Genomic DNA, 15,296 nt, shown 5'->3' with positions numbered 1-15,296 from the left:
GGATCAAAGTCCCATATTTTGATTTATTTTCTATTTTTTATATTTTTTAAAAAATCTGAAAAAATTTGTAGACTCTTTATTTGATTTTTAGTTGTATTTCAAATTTTATTTTAATCAATTTTCTATTTTCCAATTGTTTTTCTCAATATGGATATTGTTGATATTTACATATTTATTGCATTGCTGATGCATGAATACTAAGTCCGCCTATTCAGATACACCCTATTCTAAGTTAAAAAAACATAATAGAGAACTTTTCGGATATGCATATTCAAAAACACTTTTTTTCTTAAAAAATAAAGTTTATTTGGATATGCATCTCTAAAATTAAGAATAATAGGAGTGACTCGCTCATTTGCATTTAATTTTATGAGAAATTGATGCATTCAGAGACGTACCTCTTAAAATTGAAGATATTTTTAGATTTTCACGAAAGGTTTGAAAAAAGATATAAAAATAGGAAAAGAAATTGCCTTATTTAAATATAGGGTGCGGATAGTAATCCCAAATAAGCATCAACAAAAACAGCCCAAGCCCAATCCTTTTTTTCTTCCAAAAGAGTGTTGTGAACTTTTTTGTTTTCTCTATTGATTCCGTGTGAATTTGCTGAAGAAGATAGTTAGGTGCCATTGCTTTTTTTGGTTTCATTTTTGAGCTCCAAAAAGCAAACGCACCATCGTTTTAGGTGCTCGACACGTGAGAATTCTTTGTTTCCCATTGGAGAAGACACGTGTGAAACCACGCGAAACACGCACTACACTAACGGCTTTTCTTAGCCGCGTTACCGCTTCTACTCTTAGCGTGCGCCTCCCACTGTGCACACGCCGGCATAGATTCCCCCTTGATCGATCCGATCGGAGAAACCCTAGTTTTTTTCGGTGCCGTCACTTTCACTTCAAATCTCATTTCTCATCCAATCGTGAATTCTGAGATTCGGTAATTGATGATCGCGTTATGATCTTCGAATCTTAGAAAGGTAAAGTGGATTCGAGATTGTAGCGTAGAAGAAGAAGATGCAGAGACGAAGTCCTCCCAAGCATAGACACGATGGGACTTCGCCGCTGCCTCTTGGCATGGATTGGAGTCCTGCTCCTCGAAAATGGGTTAGTTTCTTGATGTTATCGTGTAATCGTGATTAATTGCCAGTGTTTTGTGAATTGCTATTATCGTGAATTGATTGATGCGCGTGATTATGATGAACTGGGTTTTGTGAGCATCGTTGTTGTGATTTGATTCAGTGTGTTGATGTGTGTGTAATTGCAAGGGGAGTAAGGTTATAGTTGCTTTTAACTTTTAAGCAGTGGAGATCGTTGCTTTTTGATTACTTGGAGACCGTCTTGTTCCTGAAGAAGTTGATGACTGGACTTGCCTATTTTGTTACAGTTTTCTTAGTGCTGATTTGCTTTAAGCTAGCTATATTCATCAGTTGTAGTGTTTCTCTGTGGTGTTTCTCTGTATATGTAATTTGTAGTCATTCTGTACTGGGTATGTTAGGACTGTCGGTTCAAATGGAAATTCACAGTTTTTCAAGTGGAAACCAAACATGCGCCATTCCTCAGTTACATTAGAAGAGTTTGACTTTAAATGTTTCTAAAATGGAAATAATTTTTCTCATGCTATGTGTTCGATGATTGCCAATGAGAGAGTGGGAGGGGAAACGGAAAGTGACCCAAACTATTGTTTGGTTGTTTTTAATCAGTTGAAAGGGAAGGTTGAATCAAATATTTTAGAAAACAATGCTTATCCGATAATGGTATAAGTAGTATGCTAGCATTCGGTTAAAGTTATGAAGTACTTTCAAAGATGAAAGTTTGTTGAAAACTTTTGACTTTATTCTGTGTGGATGGTTAGAGGTGCGCGGAGAAAACTAAGCAAGTAAGCAGAGATTCTAAGGCTTCTCACACGCATTTGTTTTAAAGGGGATTGTTGGCCCCCCTTTTTAGTTAGCTCTTGATGTCTGCTAGTTCTTTATCTCTCAATGACAACACGGGAAGTTGTTTGAAAACATTCGCAAAGTCCTTTTTTCCTCCTTTAAATTTTGTATACAATAATCTTCAACCTTCATTGTGTATATAAACATGTTATTTGAAGGAATGTTACACTTTCTGGTATTCTAAGCTAATTTATCCCACCCTTTTCTATATTACAGAATGGACGGGAAACAGAATGGCCACACAATCATCGTACAGGTTGGAGTTATTGCGTCGTAATACCTTCTTGGGTCTTCGTGCCAAAATCAAGGAATTCAGATCCTATAGTGGTAAAGTTGATCAATATCCAAACTTCTATTCATGGCTAGTTTAGGTGTAATTTTGCACCACTTTTCGGGTTTGGGTTTGTCAGGACTACAAGTATACAAACACCTTGACACCCTGAAATGATTATATGCTGCTAAATTTAAAAGACACTTCTGCAGGGTTAATTTTTCTCTCTAATTGTTGTACATATCCTAACTACATTAACTATCCAGAGGTATATGACTATTCTTATCAACGTCAATACCTTCCAATACAAGGGCATTACTGGTATATTAGTCTACCATGCCAATGTTCATAATTATGTAATGTCGCCACTATCATTTTCACTATATTACACGCATTCTTTAGTTGTCTGCATCATTTGTTGTAATGGCTGTGTTGTGAATCCCTAGTTTGCTTTATTCTTTAATCAGTTTAGTTGCACACATTCACTTCTAAATGTTAAAAGGGATAGTTTTACCTAATGGCCCATCCTGCTGGGTTCATTTTTTATGTACCGTCTTGTGCTAACACTTGTCACCGCTTTATACTCTATTCCAGTCACTCTGCTCCCAAAAGTTGGTTCTTTGTGTTATTGGTGTAAAGTGTAGTATCTAGTTTTATATGTCAAATACTGGAACCAAATGCTATTTTGTAGAGTTTGATAGTCACAGGTATAACTGACCGAGTGTTTGAGTGCTACAAGTGTGATTGCATAGTCAAACCAGCATACATGTCTGTGAATTAGAAAAATTTGTTCTCTAGTAAAGATAAACATAGGTGGCTTAGGCAGTAATGTATTATAGGTTTTCCACAATCCATTCATTTATAGTATGTTGTAGAATAGAAGTTTCTTTGTTAGTTTTCATTTTAACATCATTAAGGGACAGTTCTACAGGCTTCAAGTTGGTATACAATCACCAGAAGGGATTACAAATATCCATGGAGTACTAAGAAGGTTCAATGATTTTATAAAGTTGTATGTTGATGTAAGTTTATCATTTTCAACTGCGTTTTGATTTTCTGTTTTGTTTTTCACGTATTACTTCTACTTTGGCTGTGATTCTGACTACTGAATTTCACTGAAGCATTAGATCCTCACAAGGGTGTGCGCGCACACACATACAAATGTATATTGGTTGAAACCCATACCAATACTCTCTCATATCCATTTCTACTGCCTTTAAAATTAATGAAGGATGAATCACCCTTATACCATTTTAGTAAACTAAAAGCACTTTTACTCCGTCTTTTAAATGATTAAACCTAATTTAACAAATCTGCATATAGCTCACTTTCTTACTTAGGAATTGTCAAATGAGAATTCAAAGATTAATTAGTATCATTGCTCATGAGCAGTATGCTCTGTCCAAAAACAGTATCAATGTAGTTTAAAAGTTTCCAAACAGCAAATCTTTAGAAAACTGATATCAAAGTTTTAGATTTCGAGATAAACCAGATCTCAAAAAAAACCCAAAGGTGGAAAGTAGACAAGGATATGGAACTTTGGAAATAGTATGCCCTGTGATCAATGATTAGAATGGCCTCATAATACACGTGCACAACAACATGAGGGAAGCCGGGATTTTTTGAAGCAATGCTAAATATGGATAAGAGAGAGTCCTCTGCGGGAAAATATAATTTCTTTCAAAGTGTGTATTAGTTCCGAGGAAAAAACAACATAAGTCATTAATGAGAATAGAATCAGTGCTTTATTTATAAAGGGTCTAACAAGCATACTGTATGACCTACAAAGACGGATGTCATGTATGATAGAAATAGATAAATAATATCATACGTATGATATGTCTGTGCTTGTTTTGATTACACTGATTTGTTGACTATTTGGCCACATATTGTCTATGTAGCTTAAAAAGGAGTTCTCCGGGAAAAATATCCCTCCAGCACCACCCAAGGGACTCTTGCGATTAAAAAGTCGAGCTTTGTTGGAAGAGGTTAGAAATTTCTTAAACTTGTTAGAGTACCAATTGCTGCATATGTTTGGGAATATGGATCTGCATATGTCGTCTTCCTTGAATTTAATTAGTTTATATGAACATACTTGGTCTAAAAGCATCTTAACTGAAAATGACTAGCATGTAGCAGTGTTGTTAAATATCGGTTATATCGCCGATATACCGGTTTTTCATATCGGAATTTGCCTATCCGATATCCCGTTTCAATTTCGCGACGCTCCGCATTTCGGCCGTTTTCTAGTATACCGGTATACCGCTTTTAAAGTTCATATCAGAATTTATATTTTTCTGATCTTTTTTTTAATAAGTTATATTAAAAAATAATTGAAATATTGAATGTGAAGAGGTGGAAGAAAAAAGTAGGCTACGAAGAGGTGGAGAGGTGGCCAGTAATAATTAGTAAGTAGGCTGTGAAGTGTGAAGAGGTGAAGAGGTGCAGACTAATCAAGTGAAAATGTGAAGAGGTAAAGTAATACTCCCTCCGTCTCAAAATTACAAAGAGGACACCTATTGTGAGACGGAGGGAGTAATAAAGTGGAGAGTCGTATGGATATTAACATAATCTTGGTAGTCTCGAAAATAGAAGTGAATAAGAGGTATATTAATTGGTGTGATTATATATAGGACTAATAGGAGTCATAGTCCATCACCATAAATTTCTCTTCGCTATTTTCTTTCTTCACATTCATTCTTCCTGGTCATTCATCTTGTCCAGGTAATTCTTATTTCTTTTCTGTTTTCTTCTCAATTTTGTATTTTGGTTTCATCTAGTTTTCTCAAACTAGTTTCTTTTCATTCCATTCCTTTGAGTTCTCTGTTTTCAAGTCCTTAAACAAACTAGTTTCTTTTCATTCCATTCCACTGGGTTCTCTGTTTTCAAGTCCTTAAACCCTCTGTTTTTATACATTTGTTATAGTATGGAAAGTGGCGGGTGAAGCATCAAAACTTTTTTAATAATTGTTTATGTTAGTAGCTTTTATATGTGTTTCATGTTTTATTTTATATATAATTATTTATTTTAACTGCCTTTATGGTTTCCGCTATTTGCCCGTTATGATATCCGATATTTCTCATATCGGGTTTTTGGTGATCCGATATTTTCCGCGATCCGATATTAACAACACTGGCATGTAGAAATTTATCTAAGTTATTTTCTAACCTCATACATCTGTCTTAGACTTTTGTTAAACATGGCGCTTACAATCCAAATATTAGTTAAGATCTGTCTTAGGTTTTTGTTAAACATCGTGCTTACAATCCAAATATCACTTAAGATCTGTCCAGTCAAGATGGAATCCATATTTACTATTTACCAAAATGATTGAAACCATAGTCACATAAGTCCCCATAGAGAACTGCAAATTGGTTTGCGAGTACCGGTTCATAGTACTTTTGCGAATTGGTACATTGAATTTCACGAAGAATTCCCAGAAAATGGCGTACCAAAATACCGTCCTTAGTAAATTTGAACTTCTAAACAGAGACAGAGATTTGTTTTTCACTTTAATGAATTGATAAATCCCGGGCCCTACCCACTCATAGCTTCTTCGTGAGCTGTATTACTGAACTTAGCATTGCAAAATATATTTATAGGTCACTTTATATTTAAGCAAAGTTCTGATCTCTTAATTTTCATCAAATGTTCTATATGCCTATCTCCCTCCAGGTTGGTCACATTTTTATATGGTGTATCAGCCATGAACTAAGTGAAATATATTTTTTATTAATTAATATCAATTGTTTATATTTCACATATATAATTATTTTTTAACCAAATAAAAACCAAAGCAAAATGCGAACCATATGATTATGATTGTAACATTAGTAATAAACATTAGGATATTTCTTCTTGTGCTTTTGTATTTTTATGTACACAATAATTCATCCCAGAGCATGTAAATTTTTTCACTGAAGCAGCCTGTCATTAATTTTCTCTGACTTTCTAAATGTCCTCTTTGACCTAACCACAAGATCCACCAAGTTTTTGTAGAACTGTGCCTATGTTAACTTTTCACTAATTTTCAATTTTAATAAATAATAAGAAATTTTCTAAAATTATTTTATATCTATACAGCCTTTTTATTTATTTGGTTACTTATAATAAATACCCATATTGGATACTGATACTAATTATACTTGTAGAGTTTTGGGGACATTAAAAATGTAGATGAAAAACTATCTCGTTCTCCTTATTATGTATACATAAAGATTAGTATTATAAATTATTTAGTAAGAATTTTGTTAGAGTATTTTTTGTAGCGAGGTTCTTAATATTCTTAGGTAAGATTGTCTAACTGAATCTTAAACGAGTTTGTTTGTGTGTTTTAAGATACATGCAATCTATACTATTTTGTACAACATGACTAATGGCTCCATCTAATATAGTTGGACCCTCGAAAAGTATTTCTTATCACAATCAGACTGTGCCACGTGTACACTAATGTCAATACAGGAGTTGAATAGGCGGTTTTAGATTTTAACACATTTACTTCTGCTACAGAGAAGGCGCTCTTTGGAGGAGTGGATCACCAAACTGTTGTCTGACATTGATATCTCAAGATGTGCTCCCGTGGCATCATTTCTTGAGCTAGAAACTGCTGCCAGATCTTGTATGTGATTTTGTTGATTTGTCCTTGCTGATTGATTGTCATCTTTCTTGAGTTTTTTATAATGTTTACCTCATGTAATCACATGTCAGCATTTCAAGATGCAAGCCAGCAGAATTCAGTAACAGATCCTGATTCTAATAACAGAGATAATTCGTTGCAATCATCTCTCCATTCGAACTTATCATTAGCTGCTGGAAGTTCATCTGTTGCGTCAGATTATGGTAGTGATACTCCATATGATGCATCTGAAGTAGGAACTCCGAGAATTGGACGAGATGATAACTCCGAGGTTGGGACAGATGATCTGACATTAGATGAAGATATGACGAATCCAATAGAAAGGCTTGTAAAATATGGTATATCGAATATTGATGAGGGTTTGTTTATGGGTCAGACTATTCTAGAGCAATTAGAAGGACTTCCTAGGCATAAAGTAAATGCCAGACATATGAACAATGTTACAGTGAAGGACAGAAGTAATGGTAATTCATATGATTCTTCACTTCTAGCTAATAATACCATGGAACGTTTCTCTGAGGCTGGACATGCTAAAGTTTTTGGTCACATTCGTAAGCTTTCAAATGAGAGTGTTGGAAGTGATGGAAGCTCAATACGAGGTAGTGACATGTCTAATTTTGGGATTCCAAATTCATCTGGTGATGGCTCTGTTGACCTTCCTGGATGTGCCTCAGTTTCAAGAGAAACAGATATTGCAGGCCACAAGTTGAAGTGTACCGAGGATGCTCAATTAGTCATTCCGCTAGATCAACGCAATAAACTGAACAGGATACTTTCAACCATGCAGAGAAGACTAGTCACAGCGAAAACTGATATGGAGGACCTTATAGTTAGATTAAATCAAGAAATAGCTGCGAAGGATTTTCTTACAACAAAGGTATACAATATGTGATTAGACATGTATTTCATTATAAATTAATTTATTTTTAGCTTTCTTTTACCGGAATTTGGCCAGACACTACTTGAATAAATATGTCTATAATCTATGGAAACCCGGTTTCCTTATGTTCCACTTCCACAATATGCATACAAGCTTCGACTTTTATATATATACAATGTGTTCATAAGTGAGTGGATCTGTTCAGGTCAAGGATGTGGAAGGTGAACTTGAAACAACCAAACAGAAAAATAAGGAGAACTTGCAGCAGGCTATTCTGATTGAGAGAGAAAGATTTACCCAAATGCAGTGGGATATGGAGGAACTTAGACGAAAGTCACTGGAAATGGAGATGAAACTCAAGTCTGAATCAGTATGACATTCTTACATTTGCTTGGCATTTTTTGAACTTCCTTTTTTAAAGGCTAATTGTTGATTTCAAAAATTGCTCATCTGTCATACTCATACATGATACCAGGATGCAAATGCTGGTCAGAATTTGACAAAATCAATTGTCCATCAGAACGATGTGCTGTTGCAGGATTTAGATGCTGCTAGAGAGCAGCTGGAAATTTTGTCAAAACAGTATGTAGAGCTAGAAGCAAAATCGAAAGCAGATATTAAAGTTCTTGTTAAAGAAGTCAAATCTCTCCGCAGCTCCCAAACAGAATTGAAGAAGGAACTTAGTGAGTCCATAAAGGAGAAACGTGAAGCGGAGGTAGGTTCTGCACATATGTTGTTCTTCCTCTTAACAGTTAATACAAAAAAATGTGTTTGTTCTAAATAAATAGAAAACATATATACTGTCTATTTTGGGTTGTCGATTTTGGCTATTGCTCTTGATCTTCCTTTCTTGTTTTGAATGTTTATGTGATGTTTTTTTTAGTTTTCCCTTAGTTTCAAAACTTTTCTGTACTCTGTCTTTCTCTCTTGGTGAAGTTATATAGAATGTAACCAGCAGGACATCATCCTGGAAGCTTAAATTTTCAAATGGCAATTACTTCCTCACTATCTTATAGGAATATTGACTGTTTGATTTGTGAACTCAAATCAAGTTATAATCCCAAAATGCATGACTTACATGTTGATGCCATGCTTCTGTTTCCCGTGTATTCAGAAACTACTACTTCATGAAAGAGAGAAGAGGGAACAAGCAGAAACAGCTTCTAGAGAATTGCTTGAGAAATGTGGCCTTCTTTTTAAGCAGCTTCAAGAGTGCAATGTCAATCTTCCTTACAATGATGAGGATAGGACAGTCTTGCATTCATCAACTTCAACTGATGCTTTTAATCTATTAAAGACATCTGATGACCAAATCGACATCCTACTAGCAGAGGTACAAAATATGTTTTCCTGTGGCTTTCTATGCTTTAACCAGTTGCAGGGACGAGCAGTAACTACTTTGTTTAGTACTCTACTCATTTTAATGTAATAATTTCTCTCTTGCAAATCTGTCTTAAGTTACCGAACTTATTTAAATTTGAGCAGGTAAAAAACTTAGAGAAGGACTACGGCAATGCAGCTTTTATTGTAGATAAAACCAATGACATACAAGATGGTGTAATATGTGGTGATGAAATGAGAAAGATCATAGCAGATTTGTTCGCTGATAATGTACGATTGAGAAAACAAACAAACCAGATTACAAGGCATGCTCTCAAATTGGATATGACAACGAGTGTTGATTCTCCTTCAATTGAAAATGTAACAAATAGTTAGAAATATATGGGAAGTGGTATTATATATTGTTCTTCCACTTTTGACTTAGATCCCATCGTTTCCCATCTCGGGAGATGGGTTAATCTTATACTGAATACAGTTGCTCCCCAGTGTATTTATCCCTGTACGAGTTTTTATTTTGCACACATATACAAGCCTTTGCATTGCAACTTCTTTTGTGTGTAAACTTACACATAAAATAATGATAAGTTGAATCTCATCAAAGATAATAAAACTATGTTTGCTCTCCTCTCCCCCCTCTATGTTTTTGTTAATTGAAAAGACATTGTATCACTGATTATGGAAAAACATTAGTATAAGTGTTCTTTACTTATTATTTTTGCCCCAATGCAAAGCAGGTTAAGGGTGGGTTTGTGGCCAATCCCTATCCTGTCCTTCATCTCAACTCGACGAAATTCACACTTGTAGGAACTTAGAAAAAAATTATTTATGTTCAATTACTACTTTGCTTGCTGTTATTTATTTGTTATGATTAAGGAAATTAGTTGTAGTATAACGATTTAAAATCAAATAACCTTTTTGATTAGTATTAACATTTGCGAGTGGAAAAACCATTTGCAATGTGCACAGATCAGTACTAAAAAAACTCAGACAAGAAAATGGAAAACTTCAAAGAAACTTAGAAGTAGGCTTAGTCTTTCAAAGTTACTCCATATTTGATCCACTATACAGGTATTCAATTACAGTATATTGATGAAAGGATTATGTTGCTTGGCTGTACTATTAATAATATAATTTTGGGAAATGCTAACGAGTGCCCCAGGGGCACTTGTTAAGTGTTTAAAAAGGTAAGTACTACTTACATTTAATGTTTTTAAAATGGAAATAATAGACTTTTTAAAAGAAGAACAAAGTTTGTTTTATTGAAATAACGTGTATTCAATGTATTGAATATTAAAATAAATCATTTATTTAAGAAATTTTTTCTTTATATGGAATGCTTAAAGAGTGCCCCTGGGGCACTCGTTAGCATGACCTATAATTTTTCTTGGTAATTCAAATGCTGTCTGTTTTATGAAGAAAACTTCTTTTTTTTTTTTGGTCCAAAAAAACTTGATTTTTTTAATGCTACAAATATATTGTATTTATTCCTTACTACTTATAATAGACTATCTGAAATAAAATCAAATTAGTTCTACTTATATTAAGATTTGAGTTTAAAAATCTTTTCATATCTTACTTTCTTTAACAAGTTCAACAAATAAAAAATAACCTTATAAAACCGAATCAAGTCATTTCTGATACGGGAATATTAGAAACATATAAATAAGGCCTTAAATTGATGTTATTAATAAATGCCAGAAAAATCAATCTCTTGATGTTTGTTCGAACTTGTTAACCATACATGATATCCTAACATGTACAAGATCAAGATACAAAGAGGACAACTCAGGATGATATTTTGCAGGAGACACCACTCCACAGGCAAAAAGGTTTGATCACTTTTGTATTTCAATCACATCTGCATGAATAAACACAACACTTAGAAGGAATATACTACTATCAAAATGGTAAAAAAATACTGTGGAACAAAAGATAGATTATATGATGTTTAGGTTTTTCCATTGGTTTGGTCCCTCATATAGATCAAAAGAAAGAATCAAAACATCAAAACCTAGAAGCGTGTCTTTAAGAAAGAATCAAAACCTAGAAACGTGTCTTTATTTGGTTCTTTTGTTTTTGGCAATGTCTTCAAAGCACTAGCATAAAAGGTGCTAGGAGTCAAAAACCACTATAAAATCTATTTTGAGATCATGAAGCAAAATGAAGAGTCACTAAAGAAACAAAAAATGTACTATTGAAAATTCCCATTTAAGGAAAAATATTAGAGTACCTCAAAAACATTGATCTACTTGACGTGGCTCCACCAGGACATAAAGTGGTTTTCCAAGAAGTTTGCACCGTCCCTGAAAAAATTAGGCCTCATTGCATTTCATTTCCATCATCATTTCAAATAAGAATCAACATGGACAAACAAATCAATCTAGAAGTTTAAAGTTTTCTTTATCTTTTGTATAAAAAGTTTAGAAGTATTGGACTTTTAGCCATTACCTTAACCTCAGGCACACCAATTACACAGGCACATTCCACTACTTCAGCACCAGCACGTTCTACAGAATAAGTGGAAAAAAACCACAAAGTACATTAGTGTGTGACCAAAACCAGATACATTGAACAATTCTAAGTCGTCAAATAATGAAGCATGAAAAGAATATTGACAAAAACAGTAAAATTCACACCTAAAAGTCTTATTCCTGCTGACAAAGTTCCACCTGTTGCAACCAAATCATCGATAACTATAGCACGTTCACCGGTTTCCACAGCGCCAACATGCATTTCCAGACAATCAGTTCCATATTCTAGAGAATATTTTTCATAAATTACCTCACCTGAAAAACAAGGGACATCAAATTTCAGACATAATGCGACTCTGAAAACCACATTATGAGCATCGCAACTAGTAGTAAAACGCGTGTTTCGTAAAAATCACTGTCAAAACAAAGTGCGAAAACTTTCAGGTGGTTATAACCTGCTTCACTTTAGAATATGCACCTCTAAGATAAACTATTGTAAATTAAATCCTATCATATAATAGTAGCATACAACTTATGCAAACTATTTAAGTAAACCTGTGCAATTGTGATTCATATAGTATGATTCGATACGAATCGAACTATTGAAGAAGTCATTTTTCACCAAGTTTTCAGAATCTGATACAGCCATAACTCAAATTGAAAATCTTAATGTTCCAAATAGTACTAACATGTTGAAAAAAAGGTAGTTGTATATCAAAAGTTAAGATGTAAATTTTCAACAAAAATAAAAAGTTTCAAGCAGTAAAGAACAACATTTCAACACAAGTCAACTAAACCTAACTTTCTTCAAAATGAACTCAAACAAAATCTTGAATCAACTCTAACATCATTATCACAAGATATTTCGTGATGCTTATAGTGATTCAAGTTTAGAAGCAAGTTCTACTAAAAGAACACTCAACAACATTAAAAAAAAACAAACAGACAAAAAAAAATACCAGGCAGTTTCCGAGGTTTGCGTAAAGGAACAAACTTTGCACCAATACCTAACGCAACAGAGGAACCAAACACAAAACCTCGTGCTTCAATTCCTGCAAACAAACCAAACCAAACCAAACAAACCCCAATTACATTACCACATAAACAAAAATAAAAAAACCAAAACTTTTTATTATTTTTTAAATATTTAAAAAAAATAAAAATAAAAAAAAGTGTGTGTTTGTAATTTGTATGCATGAGTAAATTAGTATAGTACCAGCAACAACTGAAATGTGCATGTCTCTGTAACGATCGACAAAAATATCGACAGTATCTTTAAACGCCTTGTGATCCAACAACAATGTCGTTATGTCTTGAAACATTATTCCTGCAAATTTTTCACTTCATGTTAATTTAATATTTAATCCAAAAAAAAAACATACAACCCAAAAATAGAGTTTTGCAGATCTAGAACAAGAGATTTAAAGAGAAGAACCATTTTTGGGGAAGTGAGGGACAACTCTGATGGATTGAGAGATGTGTTGCAATCTAGGGTCACCTTTGAGACCATTTTCTTCAGCAAACATTTTTTTGGTTTTTTAGTTTGTGTTTCTTTCTTTCTTCCCTATAAAAGTGTGATTTTATTCTACTTTGTGTTGTGTTGAGTTTGAAGAATGAGTGAAAGTTTTAGAAGTACTTGGTAATGGGTACTTTGTTTTGGAGCTATATTTATTACTATTGTTTCAAGTAGCTATCGTCACTTCACCCCACCACGGCACATTCTAACATTACTGCTCACCGCCACGCGACTTTCGCTCATTATTTCACACGCCCCACTTGGTTTCATTATTACACGGTTCTGGTTTGATATGCATATTTATTTATATAATATATTTATTTTAAATCAAAATCAAAATTTTTGGATCATAAATATCATTTTTCGTATATAAAAATATTTAGATCAATAATAGATTTTTTTCCATATACAAATATTACTTTTGTTTATTTATTATTTATAAAAATATCTGAATCAATAAAATTTGACTATAAATAATAGTAGTATACTACAACTGAATAAGTAATACACTTTTTTCCCGTGTATATATATATATATATATATATATATATATATATATATATATATATATATATATATATATATATATATATATATATATATATATTTCATATTTAGATTGATAACATATATTTGTGAAATATAATCAATAACAAATAATTTTTGTAATATTTAATTATGAAAATTTTATTTTTATTGTATACACTTCATTATGTCTTCATTAATGACATATGTTAATATAATAATATTTGAAATCATATAAACTAAACTTAATGATAAGTGACACACATTTTTGTATTTTATCCAATAACACACATTTTTAAATATATTTTTTAATTCATTTTAATTGAAATATTTTTTTTTTAAATTAAAATTATTTTTTTTTCTTAAAAAATATTGTATCTTAAAATAAAAATTATTTCAAATTATATTTCTTCGTTATTAATATTTAATTATTAAAGTTAATTTTTAAAAATTAAATATTATTTTAAATGTAAATTAACAATTATTTAAAATATCATAATAATCTTTTTATTAAAAAATAATTTATTAGAATATTTTTTAATTATTTAATTAAAATAATAATAATAATAATAATAATAATAATAATAATAATAATAATAATAATAATAATAAAGTAATAAAAAGTGAAATGTGAAAAAGTGAAAAGTGAGTTGGAAAGTGAAAAATGAAAAAGTGAAAAGTGAAAAATGGGTTGAAAAGTAAAAAGTGATTTGGAAAAAATCAACAAAAGACATTTTTTACCCCTAAATTATTAATTTAGACTAAGATAACAAAAGGGTATTTTAATGATTTTCAGAACAGAAACTTTTCTTGTATTATAGATGGAATTAACTTAGATTTTTTGACATATTGAATTATTTTTAAATAAAATAATAATTTATGTTTGGTATAATGATTATTTTAATTTGATCTTAGCCTTTAAAAAAATTCAAATATTAAATACTTGTTATAAGTTTTATTTAATTTTGCTTTTAATAAGGAATGGAGGAGTAATTGTTAGGTTTTATTTAATTTGATCTTATCCTTTTCAAACAAAAAAAATGATTTAAAATTTAAAATGTTTGACTTTTTTTTTTTTTTGATAATTTTTTTTACTTTTAATTTTTGACTTATCAAATGAGCTAAAGCAATTGTTATCAATTCAAGTTGAGACGAATTCAATTCGACTCTTGATACATTATATAATTTTTAATAAGTAGTAATAAAATTATTAGAGAAAAAGTATTTTTCTGAGTTGGTTTGGGCGACAAATACATCAAGAAAATTAATTAATCAAGTTTTGTTGAGGTCAGTTATGGCAATTTAGGTCATTACAATAATATATAAAGGGTCTGTTTGGTAAAAATAATGGTTGACTGATAAGTTAGCTGATAGCTTATAACTTATAGTTGATGGCTGATAGCTTACAGCTTATGACTAATGGTTGAGACTGATAACTGATAAGTTAATAGAAGTGTTTGGTAAAATTAGCGGTTCAAGTAACTTATAAATGTAAAAGGACATATAAGATAAAAACTCGAATATCCTCAATAGCACAATCATGCATATAAAAAGCCTAGCTAAAAGACCATTTAAGGCATTTCATCACGGCCCATTCCCCATCCATAACATACTTTAAAACCATATCATGTTCATTCCAAGTAGATGAAATCTCACAAGTAATTCAAAATCCATTCACAATTGTCTTGTTTCGATAGTGTAACACTCTTCTAAACCTCGCGGA

At 32.0% G+C, this 15,296-nt stretch overlaps 2 protein-coding genes across 3 annotated transcripts; one reads left to right on the top strand and one right to left on the bottom strand.

Moving 5' to 3' along the window:
* Positions 1-612: 612 nt before the first annotated feature.
* Positions 613-9,686, top strand: LOC131660641 (PX domain-containing protein EREL1-like). The gene is made up of 10 exons (XM_058929922.1): positions 613-1,103; positions 2,150-2,260; positions 3,128-3,226; positions 4,106-4,192; positions 6,714-6,822; positions 6,912-7,717; positions 7,926-8,090; positions 8,196-8,435; positions 8,835-9,053; positions 9,206-9,686. Exons 1-10 carry the CDS (start codon positions 1,014-1,016, stop codon positions 9,434-9,436), a joined length of 2,157 nt encoding a protein of 718 aa, XP_058785905.1. The 5' UTR covers positions 613-1,013; the 3' UTR covers positions 9,437-9,686.
* Positions 9,687-10,709: 1,023 nt separating this feature from the next.
* On the bottom strand, positions 10,710-13,189 carry LOC131660642 (adenine phosphoribosyltransferase 5-like). Of its 2 annotated transcripts, XR_009301006.1 has the most exons (8): positions 12,968-13,189; positions 12,749-12,859; positions 12,492-12,584; positions 11,698-11,847; positions 11,510-11,568; positions 11,292-11,364; positions 11,105-11,157; positions 10,710-10,919 (listed from the first exon to the last, which is right to left on the bottom strand). XR_009301006.1 is itself a non-coding variant. In XM_058929923.1 (7 exons), exons 1-6 carry the CDS (start codon positions 13,056-13,058, stop codon positions 11,293-11,295), a joined length of 576 nt encoding a protein of 191 aa, XP_058785906.1. In that variant the 5' UTR covers positions 13,059-13,188; the 3' UTR covers positions 10,710-10,919; position 11,292. The 2 variants fall into 2 exon arrangements, 1 of the variants encoding a protein (XP_058785906.1); XM_058929923.1 differs by lacking the exon at positions 11,105-11,157 and having other exon boundaries at positions 12,968-13,188.
* Positions 13,190-15,296: the final 2,107 nt, after the last annotated feature.

The sequence above is a fragment of the Vicia villosa genome, linkage group LG3 (genome assembly GCF_029867415.1).
Source record: "Vicia villosa cultivar HV-30 ecotype Madison, WI linkage group LG3, Vvil1.0, whole genome shotgun sequence".
NCBI classification, from domain to species: Eukaryota; Viridiplantae; Streptophyta; class Magnoliopsida; order Fabales; family Fabaceae; genus Vicia; species Vicia villosa.
The sequence above is the reverse complement of the archived record's forward strand: the minus strand, read 5'-3'. Positions and strand labels throughout refer to the sequence as shown.